Here is a 22,823-nt window from a genome sequence, read left to right on the forward strand (position 1 = left end):
CAAGAGTTGAGGACGTCGGGAGGAGCGACATCGCACCCACTCATCGGCCCTTCCTCCGAGAGCAGTTAACTTCTAGAAACTTCAGTCTCCATCTCTGAAGGGGCGCCACAGCGGCCCCGGCCGCCCGCGCCGGGCGGGTTAAGCCGCGCAGCCCTCGGAGACGGCGCCGCCGGCCGACGCGTCCCCAGCCCGCGGCAAGGCGGGCTGGGGGGTTGTCGCCGGGGGTCTGCGTCACGGGGGCGGGGCGGGGGTCTGCGTCACGTGGGCGGGGCGGGGCGGGGCGCGGCGGCGGGCGGGCTCGTCGGCGGATCGCACGATGTGACGCGCCGCCGGAGGCAGGCCGGGCCCTCAAGATGGCGGCGGGAGCCCCGAGTGGCTCGGCCCGGCAGTAGCGGTGGGACGGCTCTCGCCGCTGGGGCCGGGCGCCCCGGGAGTGGCTGCAGCAGCGCCAGGAGTCGAGGATGGTAAAATGACCCAGGGGAAGAAGAAGAAACGGGCCGCGAACCGCAGTATCATGCTGGCCAAGAAGATAATCATTAAAGACGGAGGCACGGTGAGATGGGGGACCGCGCCGGGAGCCCCCGTCCGCTCTCCTCGCCCCCCAAGCTGTGGCCTCCGGCCGCCCCTCATGACCCCCTCGGATCCCCCACCCCGTCCGCGGGGCCGGCGTCTCCCGCCCCGGGGCGCCCCTGCCTGCGCTCGGCGGGCTTTCCTCCCCCGGCCCGGCCTGCGGCCTCCGGGGCCCGGCCTCTCGGGGGAGCCGCTCGCCCTCGCGCACCTGCCGCCCGCTCCGGCCGCCTCTGGAGGCCCGGCGGCCTCGAGCCCACGTGCGCTTCCGCCGGGGGAGGAATCGGCGCCCGCGCCCCTCGCGCCCCTCGCCGCAGCCTCCAGGCCCCGCGGACCTCCCCCGCGCGCGCTCCCATATGCTGCGGGCCGGGGGGCGACTGGTGCGGCCGCCCTTGTCTTGGGGCTGCGCGCCCGGGGAGGTGCCTCCAGCGCGGGCAGCGCTCGGGGAAGGTGGGCTCCCCCGAGCCTGAAGCGTGGCGGGGGACACCTGGGGCCTAGACTTCAGTCTGCTAGTTTTCCAAGAACAGTGGTCACCCTGTTAGTTGTTTGGAAAAATCACCTGGTGTAGTTTGAAATGAAAAAAATACTCAGTAGAATCGATCATGGCTTGAGGATTAGAGAACACTTTGAAAGGAAGGCAGATTGAGGGCAGGGGGAAGAAATTTGCTTTTAGAAACAGTTGTCATCACAATAAAGTTTACGCAGTGTGCTGTCGTTAGCCAGCAGGGGACGTAGGGTTTTTGACGGAAAGTAACTCGCATATTTTTGGGGGGTGTTGAAATTTCTCCTTTGCTACACACTCTTTGGTCTTTGTTACATTCGTTGAGATCGCGTTCTGAATTGGAATGGAAAGGGGGCATATGTGTTTTCGTCACCTTTCCGGAGGTGTGCAGAAATAGTTTCTTTGATGCCATCCTTGTTTTTATTTGTGTTGGAACCCTGATCAACTGCTAACACAGTGCTAAGAGTAAGTGGACCGCTTCGGAGGATTTGTTGAATTCTTTTGCAATAAAGATAACTTTCTTTTGACGTGTCAGAACACGGCCCAGCCAGTATGATAAAATTCAGAGCGCTTGGGACATTTCAGGATGTACCATTAGTTAACCGTCAGATTTATTTGGGGTCGTAGATTTGACATTTGGTTAAAAAAAAAAGAAAGTCGGCAATTCAAGCCCTGAGATCTTTTTGTTGTGTTTGACTAATTTAGACATTACTTTGATCTAATCAGTTATGAATAGTCCTGGCTCTTGACCAAGTTATTAACGATTAAGTGGAGAGAGAAATAGTTTGGGAGTACTGTTTGTCTTTAGAATCATAAGGATTTGATATTTTAAATCTTAACATTTACAAAATAGAAGCAACAAAAGATCGTGTTTTATAAAAGTGACATTTAAGATCAGTTTTCTTTCCAAAAGTTAATGAAAATGATCAAGAAACGCCTTCCTTTCCCTTGTGAAGTTCAGTTTTGTTACCTCTGTATGAAGTTTTGTTTCAATCACTTTATACCAGATGTTTTCATTCCAATGAAATTTCAATCCTGTGAGAGACTGAACAGTTTGTTTTTTTTAAGCTTTTTAAAATCTTATTTATTAAAGTTGTAGTGAATTCATAACTTGCTTTTGGACACAGAATAGTTTTTACACCAACTATATGTTTATAAGAGGACACATAAATGGAAACTTTCCTTGAGAGCTGTAGGCATGGGGGTTATTATCACTTACCATCTTTATACACTTAAGTTGCACTTTTTATTTTAAGAGCACTGGATACTTCTTCATATTGGGTTTTTTTTTTTAATGAATCTTTGAATTCTGTGGGGCCTATTTTGTGAATTTAAAGCGATAACACATTTCAAGTGATTTTAAAAATGTGTATACTTGCACATTCCTACATCATTTTTAATTATAGTTTTATTCCTATATAATAAGCAGGGGAAATTTATATTTCTATAAGTGTCAGGGAAATTTTTTTTACATTTGCATTTTAATCTACTCTAGTTTCAAATGAAAATAGTTACTACAGTTGTAGCGATGACTTTAAAATGGCATTTTCTCTTCTGCCTCTATTGGTCAGCCTGTTGTTATGAATGGTTTATAAGAAAGATAATGCAATAGGCATTTAATATTATTCTATTCTTCGTGTTTCTTTGTGTTTTTAAGTTCCACAGTGAGTGGATTCATTCAGAGTTAGATGTCTGGGACTGTGTGGTCAACGTGACAGACTCTGAACAGTATTTCACATCCCTGATTAGGGTACTGACCTGATCCCCTTCTGTTTTCTCCCTAGTGTTCAGAATGTTAATAAAATTATTTTGCTCTGTCCTTCTGCTAATGACATCTTTAAGCTTGATCAGCCAGTTTTAATATTAATAAAATTAATAATGAGATGTTAATGATTTGTGAAAAAGAAGACAGTTTTTAACAGTTGAAGAATGTGAATCCTTCTGAATTAACCATCTTAATCTACATTATTAAATGCTTTTCTTTTTGAATATATTTTTTTCCTTGAAGTTGGCTCTGAAGCCAGGCTATGGCTAACATGTTGCTCATCTGAGTAGTACACAATTATGGTAAATTACGTGAAAGTCTGCGATTCCTTTTAGGAGTTCATAACTTGGGTCTCCTCACCTTGAAGTTGTTTGCAAAATTTTGACTGTATATTTGCCAGAACTGTTTGTACTTCCCAAAGGTTTAAGACCAGTTGTTAAATTTGAAAACAACATAAGTAAAGAACAATTCCACAGATTAAGTTCAATAAATATTTGTCATCTACTGGGTGCTATTTCATCCAATGGTGATCTGAATGTGAATTTGCTTTTTGAAGCATCCATATGTAGAAATAGTTTTTAATGTAACTTTTGTTGTATCTCTTATTCAATGCCGACTATTTAGAACAGTTGAATTAAAAGTACGTTCTGACATTTTAGAAAACTTCCCGTTTTGTTGTTAAATCATTACCAGATTGTAAGCATTTCTGTTGAGGTTAAGAGCTAAAGAACTATTTACACTAGTTATTTGTATTATCAAGGATAGAAATTTCCTTGATTTTTAAGTTTGCTTTTTTTTTTTGTATGATGCAGTTATGGAACTGCATCTCTGACAAAGTGAAAAGTGCACAATTTTTTCCACAAGTGAATTGATGAGAGACTAGACAGGAAGCACAGCATTTGTGAATTGCTTTCTTGGAAGTTGCAAAATTGAAAACTGCACCAGCTTTTTATTCCTGGTATCTCTGATTTTAATTATAGTAGATAGAAGACTGCAGCCATTTCAGAAATCTACACCCAAGTTCTGATCCTTTGCTCTCACACTCTCCTTACTAGGATAGGTAGGGTAGTTGCATAATAGCTCTCTGTAGCTCCCAGAGAACAACTCAGCAGCCTTTGGTTGCTAGTCTGCAAGCCATGAGGAGCATGGTGGTGCTTTTCACGAAAGCATCTGTTCTTCGAAGTTGCTAGTCCATGCCTAGTAACAACAGGCCGTATATATTGTTTTAGGCAAACTTGTGGCAGGCAGTGTCAACCTCCTTGCCTCCATGGTTCAACGTTTGCCTTAGATTAGTATTTGGAAATAAATTAAGTGATTTTCTCAGATTATATATCCATTTCATCCCTATGTAGTTTGAAGATCTGTGCATCTGTACAAATTCACCTGCCCTTGAAGTGTGATTTGTTTGCAACTAACAAGTTTGAAGTAAAAGGAGTAGCTTTTTCCAAGTTGCATTCTGATGATTTAAATTATTCAATTATTTAAAAGCTCAGGTTGTTTTTTAGCATTATTTTGAATTGAATTATCAATTGAAATAACATTTGATAGTTTCAGCCTGAGTCCAACAAGACCCCTGAAAATGGGTTTTGTCTCTGTGAGGAACAGATGTAGTAGCTAATCCTTAGGGGCCTACTTTCTCAGTAATGTAAGTTGTGAATTCTACCACATGAAATACTATACCCCTTTAGGGGCTCTCTTTTATATAACAATGGGTTCTAGAAAATATTTCATCATTTGACTACATAGGCTGAGTAATTAGAGATCAGACCCAGTTTTTTTTTTTTTTTTTAAGATTTATTTATACAGGAACTGGGGTACAAGCAGATGTGCGGGAGGGTGAGAGGATTCACTAGAGAAAGAGCGGGGAACAGAACAGGCAGACTAACGAAATACACTGCAGAGGGGAGCAGCGGGTGAGACGGGAGAGGCCTGCGGTGCCATGTGGGCATCTCTGCTGACAGTGGGAATCAAACCGGCACTGCAGAGGCTGCGGACAGCTTCATAGCGCTGTGCTCAACCGCCTGTGCCACCAAGGAGGACCTAGACCCAGTTTTAAGTTTAGGTTCTCTCCTTGACTTTAGGGACAGTTTGATTTTTATGTTGATGGTGGTTTGTTGTTTTATTTTTAACCTTTATAGTGAGTTCAGTGTAGTCGTTTGAATCATGTTACCTATTAGGTGTTCTTGGGGATAAGCTGGCTTCATCGGACTTAACAGTCACAACTTTTCCTTCTAAAACTGGAAGACATGTAGTAGGTTGTCAAGTTTTCCCAATTTACCGCAAAGCACTACAATCTTTAAACTCTAGACCTTTTTTTTTTTTTTTTAAGCAAGTAAAACTTTATTACCTGTGCCTGTGGAATATTTTGAAGAAGTGAATCAGTCTTTTACTATTTAGGAGCCGTCTCACCAATACTTCTTATACAGAATCTTTCTTTTTAAATTGATCAATAGCATAGCAGTAAAACAGTTCAAAGTGTCCTGCATATTTATGGTGATTCATGTTTTGGGGAAGTCAGGGATTGGTTTTTATAGTGCCAGGCCTGTAGACACAGGCAACTTTTCTATCCATTTGGGCAGGCAGGGTCCAGGAGCCCCCTCTGAGGATTTTCCAGGCTTTAATGCTCTTTCTAGGCCAGTTGTTGTGGGGCAAGCCCACAGGCTGGCAAGGTGGGGACTGAGCCGGGGGTGGGGGGGGCGGGGAAACTGGTAGGCCTAGCAAATCTTTACTCTCTATCCCTGAGCCCTCTGACCTTATTTCATGGTCTCTTCCTCTTGTAGCCCAGTGGGCTCTGGGTAACACTGCCGTTGTATCGCTAACCTCTAGGCGCAGGTGTGCTCACTTCCGCATGCCCATACCATACTCCCAGTGTCCACAATCAGGCTTTCGAGCCCCACACCCATGCTCCTGAGTGCCTTCTGCATTCAAGGCCACAGGCAATAGCCACAGAGGTCAGTGGCATAAAAGCCTGACTATCATTTACCCTAGTTTTCTTTTTGCTCTGCAAATGTGGTGAACCATGCTTGCTTGCTTAAAGTCAGAGAAAGCAAGAAAAACGATTTGACTATGAAAGAGGAAGCATGATACCAGATGCTAGCAGTAAAACCTTGCATTTCATCTAGTTATGCCATAATGTGTCAGGATTCCATGAAAGCAATTTTGTAGTTACAGTATTTTCTACAAGAACTTTTTTATGTCCTTCCATGACAAGTTTTAATTCTTAGATACCTTTCACTGAGCACCCTTGTCGTTTTGTATAAGACTTCTATATTAAATTATTTCGGGCCTCCCCGGTGGCACAGCAGTTGAGTGCTGGGTTGCGAAGCTGCCCACAGCCTCTAGGTTCGCTCCTTGGCTGCTCCCCGGCCCCTGGAGGAGGGTTCCACATGGCGCGCAGACCTCTCCTGCCGCCCGCTGCTCCCCTCAGCAGTGTACTTCGGTCCTTCTGCCTGCTCTGCTCCCCGCTCTGGCTCTGGTGAATTCTCTCACCCTCCCCGATTCTGACTGTACCCAGTACTTGTATAAACAATAAATAAATAAATCTTTTTTAAAAAAAGTTTATAAAAAAATAAATAAATAACTTATGAGTGTAGTTATGTAACATTCTTCTTTCTGAAGATACATATTTACCCTCATTCTTGATAATTTGCCAGTATTCTAAAGTCAAAATTACATTTCTTCATATCTTACTTTGGTTTTTATCATGTTTCTTCTTTTTCCCAGCTTTTGAGAATTTTTTAAAAAGTCCAAAAAGGTACAAGAATAGCACAGTGAATATTCATTTGCTGCCATCACATAGATTATTCTGTTGTTAATATTCTTGACACATTTATTTTTCCTTCTGTATATTTTCCACATTTTTTAAAAGATGAGACAACATTGGTTTACAACACTGTATGTGATTCAGAAATATAGATTCACACCACTTCAGATCTGTGTCACCCCACAGACCACCAAGCCCCCCATAATCATCCTCCCTTTGAGCTCTACCTTCCCCCTCTCCCTCTGGTATCTCAATTTTACTATCATGTTTGTAGGATTTGTTTTTGTCTGACCCTTTGTTTTGTTTCTCTGTATTTCACATATGAGTAAAATCATCTGTATATGTGATAATTTTTTTTCTCAATCATTTGGAAGTTAGTTGGAGACATCATGCCACTTTATCTGTAAAACATTTGAGATGTATCACCTAAGAATAAGGACATTGTCCTGCATAAATACAGTACAATCACCACATACAGAAAATTTAACATTAGTACTATTGTGTAAATATATAATCCATAGTTAGATTTTTCCAGTTGTCCCAATAATGTTCTTGATAGTTGTCTTTGTTTTTATGTAGAATTCAGTCATTACATTTAATGCCATTCTTTTAATGTAGAATAACTTCTTTGTTTTTATAGCTATTGACATTTTTGAACAGTCCAGGTCAGTTGTTTTGAAGAATGAAATTCAGTTTGATTCATTTTCATTGTTTCCTCACTTGAGGACACCCTATTTAATGGGGTTATAATAGCATTATAACATACTGGTGGAACTAATGGAATTGCTTCTGTTTCCTCACCAACGATCCACATAAGGCCCTGGTTCACTGATAGGAATACAACATAAATTATTAAAGTCAATATCTTGGATAATAATTGCTGGATTCATAAGCTCATATTGACTAGGCAACCAATAGACACTGAATTTGAGACTTCGATGAGGATTTAGGTAAGCGATTAATAGTCTATCCCCCACTGCTGAGAGAGAAAGTAGCTTACTTAGGTCATCTAGCATCTTTGTAACTATCATGATTAGGGCTAGCAGTCAATCTATGGGCATTAAATAACCACTCTATAGCAGGCTTTGTGCTATGCATTGAAATACGGAAACGGATGAGCCTAGATCCTTATACTTGAGCAAGTAACTGTCTAAGGCAGTTTGTGTGGTGTAACCACTGCAACCAGCATAATTCAGGATTTGGGCCCTAGAGTTTCCCGGGTTGACTCTTCGTCTTAGTGCTACATTAGATTCTAAAATGGAAATAATATCTAACTTGAAAGGCTGTTAGGAATGACTATAAATCATGATAAGTCCTTGTAATATCTTAATATTAGTGTATATGTAATCAACTCATGTGATAGATGATACAGTAGCAAACAGTGAGGTATCAGCAAGGGAGGAAATTAATAAGGGAAGTTGCAGGTTTTGCCTATATACAGCTCCTTTAACAGTGTTTTTTTTTTTTTTAAGATTTATTTAATTATGCACACAAGAACTGGGGTATGGGCCAGAGGCGTTGGGGGTGAGGGTGAAAGGATTCACCAGAGACAGAGTGGGGAACAGAACAGGCAGATTGACTGAAATACACTGCTGAGGGGAGCAGCGGGCAAGTCAGGAGGGGGTCTGCTGCACCATGTGGGTTGCTCCCTGACCGGAGATCAAACTCGTGATGCAGTGGCTGCAGATTGCTCCATAGGTTGCATCTTAACCCCTTGCACCACCAGGGAAGCCCCTTTAACAGTGTTTAAATATGATAACAGTACTAAACACCTATAGTGGTAACAAATACCACACTTGTTCTTAGCCAACGGCCAAAAAGTGATGGATGCCTATAGTGACAAGTAGAAGAGGCTTATAGAGTAATTCATTTTCAGTTCTGCATACTAAAGTATCTTTGTGCTAAGCATGTACCTAATGCTCCAGATCATAGAAGAGTAAAGTACAGAGTCTATGTCTGAGAGCATGAGTTTGAAAAAAGTAAGTTAGGTTAAGAAAATTAGTATTTTACATAGCAAAATAAAATTATGTAGAAGTTATTATTACAGGAAGAAATAATAAATAAGATGTTAAAAGGTTTAGCATCAAGCCTGGAAAATGCATCCATAATCTAGTAACTATAGAAAGTATGGTTTTGGAAATGGGAATTAAATTGGAGGGTGAAGGTGGAATTAAAAGGTGATTGTTGGGCCTCCCTGGTGGCGCAGGCGGTTGAGCGCAGCGCTATGAAGCTATCTGCAGCCTCTGCAGTGCTGGTTCCATCCCCGCTGGCCGCGGAGCAACCCAAATGGCGCGGCAGACCTCTCCTGTCTCGCCTGCTCACAGCAGTGTATTTCGGTCAGTCTGCCTGTTCTGCTTCCTGCTCTGTCTTTGGTGAATCCTCTCACCCTCCCGCGCATCTCGTCTGTACCCCGGTTCTTGTATAAATAAAATAATTTTTTAAAAAATGTGATTGTCCCTAACTTCTAAGCTTCAAGTTAGAGGTACAGCCATGGAGTCATTTCTTTTGCCCCCAGAGTAGAAAAACTACTCAGCTGAATGGACTTTTGGTATAGTAATTATTGTGGTTTTAGGTGGCCTACTTGCCATTTGGGGTTGCTTATGTGTTTGTCCTCAGATTAGTCTCCTTCAGAAATTTTCACCTTGCTTCTCTTGAATTCTCTTGAGCTTCCTCAAATGTCACGTGTTGATATGCTCTCCTCATTGGAATATATATTTCTTTCCTCTTGATGCTAGAAAAACACTCATTGTCTAATATTTATCCCTTACTTGCCCATTACCCTGTCCCCCTCATTCTTTCTGTCCAGTCTTTGTACTGTCTCCCAGATTGTCCTGGAATTTTGTAGATGGGGGGTATTTCATGAAAACCCACTGGCCCTTTTGTCAAAAATCTTACCTAGAAGTTGTTGTAAATCCAAATCAGTAAAATATTTTTAAGATTGGTCAATTTTAAGATCTTGTCCTACTATTAAGATCATTAAAACCAGAGATGAATATGAATATAATACAAGTCTCAAAAGTATTATCTTAAAGACAAGCAAATCTCTTCCTGCCTTTTTTTTAAGATTTATTTATTTATTTATTCATTCATTCATTCATTCATTCATACAAGCACTGGGTACAGTCAGAAGCGCGGGAGGGTGAGAGAATTCAGAGCCAGAGCGGGGAGCAGAGCAGGCAGAAGGAGAAGGACCGAAGTACACTGCTGAGGGGAGCATCGGGCGGCAGGAGAGGTCTGCAGGAGAGGTCTGCGGGCCATGTGGGACCCTCCCCCGGTGGCTGGGGAGCAGCCGGGGATCAAACCAGCTCTGCAGAGGCTGTGGATAGCTTCACAACCCAGCGCTCAACCGCTGTGCCACCGGGGAGGCCCTCTTCCTGCTTTTTTTTAACTAATATATTTTTTCTCTCAACTTTGAGAGAGTGGCTCAAGGAGGACAAGCATGTGCAACTACCTGTCTTTTTTCAATCTAGTTGTATATGGTTTTTCTGTTCAATAAAACATTACCAAGCATATCTACTAGAAAAGATTTGCAACATTAAGAACATAATAAGCAATTTTATGTCATTTGAAACTGTTGCCTAATGTAAACATTGTTAACATTGTAGTGATATTTTTGTTTTTTATACTTGAAATTTATAATCTACATATATAATTTTATATCATGTTTCGATTTTTTAAATTCAACATTGTTGTAAGTATTACATTTCATTAAAGATTATCCATAAGTAATTTTTGGCTAAATATTTTTCTGTTCGATTTATATACTGTGATTTGATTATAGGGGGTGTGTAACTAAAGGTTGAATATTTATTTAGGTTTACATATTTCCTATTATAAATGATTCTACCATGAATATCTTTGTGGTAAAGCTTTTTCTGAAAGTTTGGTTATTTTTACAGGATAGAATATTTTTAGCTATTTTAAAAATTATTTGTTCATAGCCTTCATATTTTTATGGTATGTTCGTACTTTTGTATTGTTTTTTATGAATGTCTAACTAGTTAAGATATTCATCTTTTCCTATTTCTTGCGTAGCTTCTCAATTTGATGCCTTTAAAATCAGCTAGCTTGTTTTTCTTAAATCAGTATGTCTAAAACTAATCTTTAGTTCTTTCCTCCTGTCTCTCGGACCAACTGTTTAAGCCAGAAAAAGAAATCTTTTCATCCTTGGTCTTATACTCCTTTGCTATATCTGATCAATTACTGAGTCATTTTGATTCTGCCTCCTAAATGTTGGTTGTATGAACCTTCCTCTATCCCTTCCTCTTCTTCCTATTTGCCATATTGTAGTGAACATTAGTTGCCAAAAAACAATCTTGAAATCTGGTATTACTCACTGGTCTGCAACAGTTCACTGTTTCCATACTCTCTTCAAAGTAAAGGCTTTAATGTGTTTTCAAGTGACCTCTTCATTTTCACCTTTGTTCTCCTTCCAGCCTCATCTTTAACCACTTTTACCATCTGATATCCTTAGAGCTCAGATACTGAAATAAGCTACAGTATTGCCTGTCTTCTAGCCTTTGCTATGCTGTTCCCTTTACCCCACACTCTCTTTGCCACCATTCCCGTGTGTGGCGCCCCCATGCCCCATACCTGATCATCCTTGGCTAATAAGTGCTTTTCACATAAGGACTTTTAATACGTTGTTTTCTTCTAGCCTTTTTGCTCTGTAGTTTTACACATTGTTGTGTAATAATCATCTTTTATCAGCATTTCCCAACCATTTTCCAAGGAGTTCAGATGTTCTTGGGATACTGTCTGTTATATCAAAGAAGGATTCAATTTTGGAAAACAGTGCACGCTCTACCTTCTTGGAGATTCATAATATGAATTAATAAGCTAAAGGCCCTGAGACATTCTACTAGGTATTTTAGGTGCTGAGTTATATGTGTTGGTGAATAAAGTCAGTTTAGAATTTACCTTATTCTATAGACATGTTTTGACTCTATCTTACTGTGCTGGCATTATTTGGTACTTGTTGTTACCCCCGTTCAACAGAGATTCTGCTCCTTTGTCATTTGTCATAGTTATTGCCTTGATTCTCCTGATATTCCTTTGACTCTCCTTCTTTATCATCTTCATGGTTCCTCTGCCTAATACTTAAATGTTGGTGTTTCTTGCGGTTTTATCTTTTAGCCCGACTGCCCTTTCCACATTTCATCCTTTCCAGATTATCTCATCCACCCTGGTGCTTTCAAACACCACATTTGCTATTTACTAAATTTTTTCTTTATTACTCACAGCACAATAGAAATGTTTCAAATAAAAGGGACAAATCACTTAGGTAGAATTTGCTGTAAATCTAAGCTTTGTGGGGATGGAGTGGGAGGGGGGAGAAGCAGGGAAGCTGCCAGGTTCCATAAGTAGACAACCAAGCTAAAAAATTAAAAGCTAGTTTTGACTCTCACTTTCGGTTTTTTCAATTCCTAACTGTATGCATTCTCTCTCCTCCAGCATCCACTGCTCTCATTTCATGGCCTCCTTGAGATCAGGGCGTGTGTATCTTACAGGTTTTTCTAATCTCAGCACCCCAGGTTCATAGTAGGTGCTTTGTAAATGTGGAATGAATGATATCTTGTACACATTCATTCTCAGCTCCGGTCCTTCAACTCTCTTTTTTTTTTTTTTTTTTTAAAGATTTATTTATTTATTTATACAAGCACTGGGTACAGTCAGAAGCGCAGGGGGGTGAGAGAATTCACCAGAGCCGGAGCGGGGAGCAGAGCAGGCAGAAGGACCGAAGTACACTGCTGAGGGGGGCAGCGGGCGGCAGGAGAGGTCTGCGCGCCATGTGGGACCCTCCTCCGGTGGCAGGGGAGCAGCTGGGGATCGAACTGGCGCTACAGAGGCTGCGGGCAGCCTCACAGCCCAGCGCTCAACCGCTGCGCCACCGGGGAGGCCCCCTTCAACTCTCTTGTCACACAACCCTACCCCCACCCCTACCTTGTCTCAGGTTCTTATACTACCAAGTTCTCCTGTGAGAGAGTTTTTAAGCACATTGGGAGAGACATCTGTCTGTTTTTTTAATGATGATGCATTATTACATTAAAGTAATACAGCATAATTTTTAGTGTATAGAGAAATCTAAACACAATATTTTCCACATAAGACTATTATACTTCAAAGCTTAAGTATGATATTGTACTAAGTATTAAACTTGTATTATTTATACAAACTTGTTAGTGGGATCTAGTTCTTGTCAAAAGTTCTTTGCTTTTCCATTCATTTAATATTTTCCTTAGGAATATGAAATTCAACTTCTGAAGTAATTCTTAACACATCTCTGACTGATATAAACTTAATTTTGTATTTTCTTTCTTGTCTATCAAATTCCAAATGTCTCACATGCTATTCTGGGACTATTCTGTTTTTGAAACATGTTGATATCTGTTGCGTCTTGCCACATGCTTCATTTCTGTTTGGGGGTTAGTACAGTGCCTCCTAACTTTCCTTAGTTTTGTCCCCTTTTAATCAGTTTGCTACACCTTTGCCAGAATGATCCAAAACATCCATCCGATCACATGCATCCTATGGTGGATCCCATTGTCTCCAAAATTAAATAGACTTCTTAACAAGGAAGCTTGTTTTCTGTACCTCTATCTTAAGAGTTTTCCCAGTATGCAGCCTGTGTGCTGTACTAAACTGTCTAAGTCCTGTAACGCCTCCTTACTGTCCAGGCTTACAGCCTTGTGCGGTTTGCTGCTGACCTCCAGGGTCCTTCTTCCCACTGCCACTTTCACCTCTCTAAGTTGTTTACATCCTTTCAGCTTCCCCCCGGAAGTGTGATATCTGGGTGCCCATGCTGGAACTCTGTATGTTCCAGGTGCTTCCTGTGCTTTTATTTGTCTCCTTATTTATCCCAGTCATGTTGATGGGGCAGTAAGTGTTCCGATGTTTGCATAGTACCCAAAATGTATTTTTTCTCTGTATATTTATCTACTGTTGCCATCATTAGAATTCTGGAATGCATGTTAACTTTTTAAATATCTTTTTTATAGCCTCAAGGAATAGGCTCTCCTAGTGTTTATCATGCGGTTATCGTCATCTTCTTGGAATTTTTTGCTTGGGGATTACTGACAGCACCCACCTTGGTGGTAAGTAACCTTTTTAAAATTTCTGACTTTAAAATCTTATTTTCTTCAGTTCCAGGGGGTTGGAAGGGGAGACAGCTTTTTTCCCCACGGTTAATTCTCCCACTGGTATGTCAAACTTTCAGTACTATATGTTATTGCTTTATGTCTTTTCCACATGTATTTCCCCCTGCTAGGAGCGGGACTTGGGTGTGTGTGATTCTCCTGATGAACATGGGACCTGTTTAAGCAGGACCTCAGCTACCATTTTGCTTGAATAGTGTGAAAATGGTTTTACACTGACAGCCTTAGGAAAGATGATATCTATGATCCGAATCACTCAGCATTATTATTTTGAGATTCATTCATGCTGTTCTTTTACTTTAGGCCAAGGATCTAAAGATAGCCTCTACGGCCTCCCTGGTGGTGCAGGGGGTTAAATCTTAGCGCTGTCAAGCTATGGGCAGCCACTGCAACACAATTCAATCCCCAGCCATGTTGCTGACACACATGACAGAGCAGACCTTTTCCTGCCTCATTGCTGCTCCCCTCAGCAGTGTATTTCAGTACATCTGCCTCTTCTGCTTCCCACTGTCTCTGGTGAATCCTCTCACCCCCCACACCTTTGGCCTACATCCCAGCTCTAGTATGCATAAATAAATAAAATAAATCTTAAAAAAAAAATAAAGATAACCTCTAGAAAAGTGGTTCTTTTCATAGGCCTAAGCTGATTTTACCCAGATCTTCTGAGGTTTGAAAGATTAGAATAGTCCTCCCTGCCTGACCAAACAGCTCAGGTGATTGCTAGTTTTCTCCTATTGATGTAGAAATGGGGAATGGGATGAAGAAGGAATAGTTAGGGTAGAAGTCTTTATCTTGAAAGGTATAATTAGGGTTAAATATACGGTTTACAAAACTCCAGCAGAATTTTAAAGGGATAGACTTACATTTTCATGAACTTATTCATTGTTGTATAAAAAGTGTTTTTTTTTTTTTTTAAAGATTTATTTATTTATACAGGAACCAGGGTACAGGCCAGACACGCGGGAGGGTGAGAGGATTCACCAGAGACAGAGCGAGGAACAGAACAGGCAGACTGACGAAATACACTGCTGAGGGGAGCAACAGGCGAGACAGGAGAGGTCTGCCGCGCCATGTGGGATTCTCGCCTGCTGGCTGGGATCAAACCCGCACTGCAGAGGCTGCGGACAGCTACACAGTGTGGCATTCAATCACCTGCGCCACCAGGGAGGCCCCAAAAAGTGTTTGAAAAAGGTCATTTATGGGGGCCTCCCTGGTGGCACGGGAGTTAAAATCTCAATGCTATCAAGCTGTCAGCTGTCATGAGTTTGATCCCCAGCCAGGGAACTAACCCACATGGAGCAGCAGACCTCTCCTGTCTCGCCCACTGCTCCCTTCAGCAGTGTATTTCAGTGGATCTGCCTTTTCTTCTCTGCACTCTGTCTCTGGTGAATCCTCTCACACCCCCCCCCCCCGCCCCCCGCACCTCTGGCCTACACCCCAGTTCTTGTATGCATAAATAAATAAAAATAAATCTTTTTTAAAAAGTCATTTTAATAAATTGAATCATTGTACACATACATAGATTGAACTAGTCTAAAAATTTTTATGTTCTGTTATTTTTTGGCATATTAAATAATCATCACTGTAGCTACATAAAAATATGGGTGTCTTTTTTTTTTTTTAAGGATTTATTTATTTATGCGTACAAGAGCTGGGGTACAGGCCAGAGATGTGGGTGGTGAGAGGATCCACCAGTAACAGAGTAGGGAACAGAACAAGCAGACTGACTGAAATACACTGCTGAGGAGAGCAGTGGGTGAGGCAGGAGAGTTCTGCCTCACCATGTGGGTTTCTCCCTGGCCAGCTGGGGATCGAACTCATGCTGCAAGAGGCTGCAGATTGCTTCATAGTGCGGTGCTTAACCCCTTGCGCCACCAGGGAAGCCCAAAATATGGGTGTCTTAACAGTTACTTGGAATGTAAAAGGCATATTCTTGAGTATTCCCAGAACAAGAAGTCAGGAGGGAATCTCAAATACATACAATTCCTTTTGCAATAAGCCATGCATTGTAAGTTAGAATAGTTCCCTGAATAATAACAATTCCATAACTTAAAAGAATGCTGATACGAATATGTTTTGCTTGAGATCCTTTCTTTTTGAAATCATTTAATGGTTTATCAGTTTTACATAGATTTTCAAAATAATTGAAATATAGACTTAAAATATTTGATTATTTTTAGTTTAATGATTTGTGCTGGTTATCTTCAAAATTAATTTACACATTTACTGCCCAGAACTCTGATTTGTAACCTGTTTAGTTTAATGATTTGTGCTGGTTATCTTCAAAATTAATTTACACATTTACTGCCCAGAACTCTGATTTGTAACCTGTTAGATGATGCAAGTTCATTATGATGTTTGTAACCTCATTGTATGTAATAACCTGATGTCAAGGGCTACTGAGATGATGTCATCACTCTGGTCTCACACCTTTATGTTACCTTTCCTAGTGTTCCCCTGTGCTGTTTGAAATCTACTACCAGTAAAACTGCCTGATAGATCAACATTCCTGTACTTTATAGTACTTGCGCTTTATAGTAGTAAATAATTCATACGTATTTATATTATGATAGATCCAGATAAAGTTCTGAACATTTTATCACTTTTAACCCTCAAAACCACCTGGTGAATGAGGTATTAGCCTCATTATACAGATGAGAAAATTTAAGGGTTAGGAGAGGTAAGCAGTTTTCTTGCTAGTGTGATAGTAAACTCAGCATTGATATTTATTTGAAGCTAGGCTCACTTTGTTACATTTCTTAGTCTTGAGGCATGCTGATAGTTAAATGATTCACGCCTGTTTTAGGTAGTTGAGGATATCAGCAGCTCAACTTTAACAAAGTTGATTAAAATGTTGGGTTAACTATTAGCAAGGCATCCAAAAAGTTTTTTGTGACGTTTTTGTAATTTGTCATTAGGATTTAAAGTATATATAACTTTTTAAAAATTGCTTTGGGTTTGTTTTTTTATGTCAACTTTTTTTTCTAACTTTAATATCTCCCCCCACCCCACACACACAGTTTGACAAAGGGAAACTGTCTTCTTTTAAGAACACGGAAAAAATTTATTTAGTCATAAAGACTTATTAGTTCATCTTTCATAGATATTGGAAAATTAATTTTTTTCCAGTATATTCTTTTTTTAAAAAATGGATAATACCCTTGATTTTTCTTTTTTTTTAATATGGGGAAACTAGAATTTTTAATTTATTTTTTTATCAGCATGACTTTTTTAGAAAAATTACTAAAATATTATTGCCAAATTTGATTTATAACAAGACTCCTCTGCACACACCTCCACCTCACCATAGTTAATAAAAGTTATTTAGTTTCCTTTTTTCTCCTTTACACTTGAATTTTAAAATGACAAAATGATGAGTTATGTCTACTTAGTTGCTTGTAATGTTATCTTAGCCATAATTCTTTACCTTAATTCCATTTTCCTTGATATTATATATATATATATATTTAAGATTTATTTATTTATACAAGAACCGGGGTACAGGCCAGATGTGTAGGAGGGATTCACCAGAGACAGAGCGGGGAGCAGAAACAGGCGAAAGGACAGAAATACAATGCTGAGGGGAGCAGCGGGGCAAGACAGGAGAGGTCTACTGCGGCATGTGGCTTTCTCCCGGGCCAGCTGGGATCGAACCCACACTGCAAAGGCTGCGGAAAGCTCAACCGCCTGCACCATCAGGAAGGCCCCTATAAATTTTTTTTTTTAAGATTTAAATATTTATGCATACAAGAACTGGGATACAGGCCAAGGGGGGTGGGTAGTGAGAGGATTCACCAGAGACAGAGTGGGGAACAGAACAGGCAGACTGAAATACACTGCTGAGGGGAGCAGCGGGCAAGTCAGGAGAGGTCTGCAGCGCCATGTGGGTCACCTCGCTGGCACGGGATGGTACTCAGTTGCAGTGGCTTTGCATATCTTCACAGTGCTGAGATTTAACCCCTTGAGCCAACAGGAAGGCCCCAGATTATATTTTTTAAATCAAACTTCTCTTCAGAAAACACGTTTAAATATTTATGAATATTAAGCTCAGGGTTTTAGTTTTTTTGTTTTTTTTTGTTTTTAGTTTTCCTTTTTTATTTCTTACCTGTGATGTATTCATGTTTTAACATAATCACAGTTTTGTGTTTTTCATTTTCTTCTTTGTTTGATGAGAAATAGCGAGGTTAGAGCTAGGTGAAGGAGACCTAGGCAAAACAAGGACTGAGTTGTAGAAATGAGATTATATCTAAATGGTGAGATTTGTTTTGCTCTAGGCACTTTGGCTTTCAGGCATTGAAACAGCAGAAATTTTTGAAACATCACTAAGGAAAATTGCCTGGGAGCATATGTATGCATTCCTCTATAAATATGACATAGATTAATAATTTTTTTATGATTGGAGGCATGATGTATGCTTATAGCACATTAAGCAGTAAGAAATGTGTAAGGACAGAAGTTCTGCTGCAGTCCTGTCCACCCCTCCAGGAAACTGAACATTTTGATAGGAGGTCTTGCCTTTGTAAGAGTAAGCTATGCCTTCCCCATTAAGACAGATTAATCAACCAGAGATAAACATTCATATGTGCTCCTATCTATTAAATCCGTGTTTTGTGTTGTTTTTAAAATCAGTAATACCTGAGGAGGGTTTTCAAAATATGTAGCCCTTAAAACCTGTCCAGATGAAATCAGAATCTTCAAGAGTGAGTCATAGGCATTTGTATGTTTTAGAAGTGAGTCATATATCTAGTATATATTGCTAATTAATAATCAATATAGTTGGTGTGGGCTTTTTAAAAAGGTTTTGCTGGCAGTTTTATTTTCTTGGTTTCAGACTTCCCTATTTTAGGTATGGGGAGAGGTGAGTTTTGGGATAGAAAGCAGCACCAAGTTGTAGCACTTGCTTTCTTTCAAAAAATAGTCTGTTAAGGGCCTCCCCAGTGGCACAGCGGTTGAGCGCTGGGTTGCAAGGCTGCCCGCAGCCTCTGCAGCACCGGTTCGATCCCCGGCTGCTCCCTGGCCACTGGAGGAGGGTCCCACATGGCGCACAGACCTCTCCTGCTGCCCGCTGCTTCCCTTAGCAGTGTACTTCAATCCTTCTGCCTGCTCTGCTCCCCACTCTGGCTCTGGTGAATTCTCTCACCCTCCCATGCTTCTGACTGTATCCAGTGCTTGTATAAATAAATAAATAAATCTTTTTTTTTTTTTTTAAGTCTGTTAACCTGTAAACATTTTATTTTTGGCTTATGTGTTTTGAAGTTGATTATAAATAGTGCTTTAACATTAATTTTAAAAGACAAAATGAGGATGAAAATATAATACTGTTTATTTTCATTTTAAGCTAGGGTTAAGTTTCAGGATTTCAAATTGCAAACGTATTCTTTGAATTAATTCATTTAACATGTAAACACTCTTAAGACACATTAATTATAATAACTCTTTGGGTTTTGATTTATGCAAGCCTTAGTTTTCAAAGTAAATGTGATTTTAAAGAATTTTTTTTTTTTACTTTGTGTGGATGCAGTTATTTTTGAGTCTTAAACTCACAGAGTTTAAGAATAGTCAAAAAACAAAGACTGTGTGGAGGACCTGCCCAGGAGAGTGTGATGAAGTATCCACCAACTGCAAAGAATTTTATAGTGACAAGCATTTAAAAAGACAGAAATCTAACACTTTGAGAGGTTATGGCTATGTTGTTGGTTCATTATGGTAATCAATCAGTGATCCCTGTAGAAGGCTCTATGATGCTAAGAATGGCTTCACTTTTTAGACTGACGCATTTGCCAGAAGTGGAATAACTGAAAACAGAGCATTCTAATCCTTCTAAAGGTTTTTCTTGGAAGATGTCAGATAGTTCACTCAGCATAGTTTTTCTTCCTTAATACAAAATTTCTCCACCTTTCTTATTCCTCACATTGCCATTCTGTTGTTTTTATTGAGACACTTTACAATATGAAGGAACAAGCATTGGTTTTTATGTCCAGTAAGAACTCCTCTGCTCATTTGTGAAGTGGTAATATTATCTAATTCGTAATATTGTTAATATTAAATAAAAGAGTATATAAAGTCTGTGACTTTATATTGTAAAAATGGTGCTCCTGGTTTTTATTTCTTCACTTACCTTTCTGTCTGTCTGCTGTTCAACCAGTGTGTTCCCGGTGGTTTATTTATTGCCTGGTAAAAATAACTCATACAAATTGATGGTTTGAGACCAGAGCTTGAAAAAGATAGAAAAACTTGTTTATGCATTTTCATAGGTGGAGTGTTTTTTTTTTTTTTGTTTTCTCTTTATGGAATCTTTCTAGAGCTATGTTTTGACAATTAAAATTTCTCTTTTCCCTCAGACTCCTATCGTAGATAACATATACCTGTCTGTAAAGGAGTTAAACGTCATTTATATGTGGGAAACAGGATAGCATAGTGATTAAAAGCTTGGACTTCAAAAGCCTGACTTCCCGTGTCAATTTCAGTTTTTGCCATTTACTGTTGTATAACCTTAGACAAGACATTTGACCTCTAATAGGGTTATTATAAGGAATTAAAGGAAGTAATATATGTAAAGTGCCCAATTTAGTGCTTTTTGACATAGTAAATGCCATATAAATGTTTAGTCTTATTAGCATTTATTTACTTGTACATAGTGTCGTACAAGTCTGACAATTTATGAGACAAAATTAGATTGTATCATCTGAAAGGATGTTTAAAATGTAAATGTAGATGTTTTATTAAGATTAAAATGTGACATCATTTATTTTTATTTTGTTTTCATTCTTTAGGTATTACATGAAACCTTCCCTAAACATACATTTCTGATGAATGGCCTGATTCAAGGAGTTAAGGTAGGGTCGGATCAATTGTTATGTTACATACATATACTCATGTATACTTACATGCACACACACTTATGTATGTAAAATTTTGCCAGTATACTAAGTTAATTGATTAATCCATTAAGTGTTAATTTTAAACAATAAGCTACATCATAATAGACTTCCTCTATGTTTTATGTACTGATACTTTTAGTCCAGAGATCTGAGTAGTTTTTGTAAACTAACAAGTACAGATCAAAGAGAGAAGAACTATTTAAAGATGCATTAAAAAGCTATGGCAGGGCCTCCCCGGTGGTGCAGCGGTTGAGCGCTGGGTTGTGAAGCTGCCTGCAGCCCCTGCAGTGCCGGTTCAATCCCCAGCTGCTCCGCGGCCACCGGAGGAGAGTCCCACTTGGCGCGCAGACCTCTCCTGCCCCCGCGACTCCCCTCAGCAGTGTACTGTGAATGGTCCTTCTGCCTGCTCTGCTCCCCGCTCTGGCTCTGGTGAATTCTCTCACCCTCCCACGCTTCTGACTGTACCCAGTGCTTGTATAAATAAATAAAAATAAAATCTTTAAAACAAAACAAAAAAATATATATATATATATAAAATTTAAAAAAAAAAAAAAACTTATGGCAGGGCCTCCCCTGGTGGCACAGCGGTTGAGCGCTGGGCTGTGAAGCTGCCTGCAGCCTCTGCAGCGCCGGTTCAATTCCCAGCCACCGGCGAGGGTCCCACATGGCATGCAGACCTCTCCTGTTGCACCCACTGCTCCCCTCAGCAGTGTATTTCATCATTCTGCTGGTTCTGTTCCCCGCTTTGGCTCTGGTGAATCCTCTCACCCTCCTGCGCTTCTGACTGTACCCAGTGCTTGTATAAATAAATAAATAATTCTTTAAAAAAAAAAAAAGGCTATGGCAGTACAGTAAAGTCTTGATTATTCTCCATATTCCTTATTTTTTATTTCATTTGACCAACAGGTTTTGTTAATAAATATAAAAACATAATGAACATGTGGTATTCCTTCTAGACTTGCTTAGGTGAAGTTATCGTGGTTGAGAGTTCATATTTAATGTGCAACTAGATCCCTGCAGATAATCTAGACAATATTGAGAAATTGTATGTAAATTGTATATAAACAAGAAATAAGTTGTTTTAAAGTTTGTTGATATATTTAATTTAGAAATAAACTAGTTTAAAATTCTGTGGTATGGAAATGATTCACTTTTGGCTCTTTAAATATATATAGTATTCATTTTTTCTCTTTTTAGGGTTTGTTGTCATTCCTCAGTGCCCCACTTATTGGTGCTCTTTCTGATGTTTGGGGCCGAAAATCCTTCTTGCTGCTAACAGTATTTTTCACATGTGCCCCAATTCCTTTAATGAAGATCAGCCCATGGTATGTGCATATTCATATTATGGCAGCTAACTATATCTTTCATTATTCCCTGAATGTTCCCTTTAATTTTTTTTGCCATCCTGTTTGGAGGCTTTAATTTTATTCTTCTAATACATTTATTCTTTGACACAGATAAGTGAACCCTTGAAAATTTATCAGTTAATAGTTAATGTAGGTTTTAAAACTAGATGCTCTTTATAGGAAACAGGGATTACTGACCTGCCTGCTTTTGGATTTCACAGGTCACATTTCAAAACAATATTTTGGAGACTGCATATAGGGTTGCAAATTTCTTATTTTAAGTAGAATGTTAAACATAGCAGGAATTTAGAAAACCTAAATAAGGGACCAGGAAAAAGACTAATTAATGCAAAGTAAAAATCAACATCAACAAGCAACTATAAACCAGAGACACACTACGGTGGGAGAGGGGCTGGGACATGGGGAGAGGATTAGGGTCAAAATAAGGGGGGGTCCAATTGTATGGGGAATATAACCAAAATGAAAATGTATACATTGTGCAAAAATGAAAAATGATGTAAGAATTATATAAAATAAAATATTAAAAAATAAACTAATAAAACACAATATAAAAAAAAGTAGAGTGTTAAAAATATAAAGTTTATCATTATTATCTGTGTTGATTAGGAATAGGTTTTATTATGTATGTCAGTAAAGCCCAAAACAACAGTTGATTAAAATCTATAAAACTTTTATTTCTCTCTCCATATGAAAGAAATCTGGAGTTCAGTGGTTTAGAGCTGACAGTAGTTCTGGTAGATCCAGAAAACCATATTTTTTCTGTTTGTGTTCTGCAATCCTCCATTATCACTTCACTGTCCAAGATGGCTGCTTAAGCGTGAGCT

General features: G+C 39.7%; 1 protein-coding gene across 10 annotated transcripts in view; it reads left to right on the plus strand.

The window, feature by feature from the left end:
• Positions 1-469: 469 nt before the first annotated feature.
• Positions 470-22,823, plus strand: part of MFSD14A (major facilitator superfamily domain containing 14A) — a gene marked incomplete at both ends in the record, with an annotated part of 39,589 nt that continues 17,235 nt past the window's right edge. For 4 of the 10 annotated variants that reach the window (XM_084242958.1, XM_084242962.1, XM_084242964.1 and 1 more), the window contains 4 exons: positions 470-553; positions 13,596-13,691; positions 20,525-20,587; positions 21,830-21,957. In XM_084242958.1, the coding sequence (XP_084099084.1) occupies positions 470-553; positions 13,596-13,691; positions 20,525-20,587; positions 21,830-21,957 (371 nt within the window). The remainder of the gene's footprint in view (positions 554-13,595; positions 13,692-20,524; positions 20,588-21,829; positions 21,958-22,823) is intronic. The other 6 variants (XM_084242960.1, XM_084242963.1, XM_084242959.1 and 3 more) reach the window with 4 other exon arrangements.

This window comes from Talpa europaea (genome assembly GCF_964194135.1).
Source record: "Talpa europaea genome assembly, chromosome: 9".
NCBI lineage: Eukaryota > Metazoa > Chordata > Mammalia > Eulipotyphla > Talpidae > Talpa > Talpa europaea.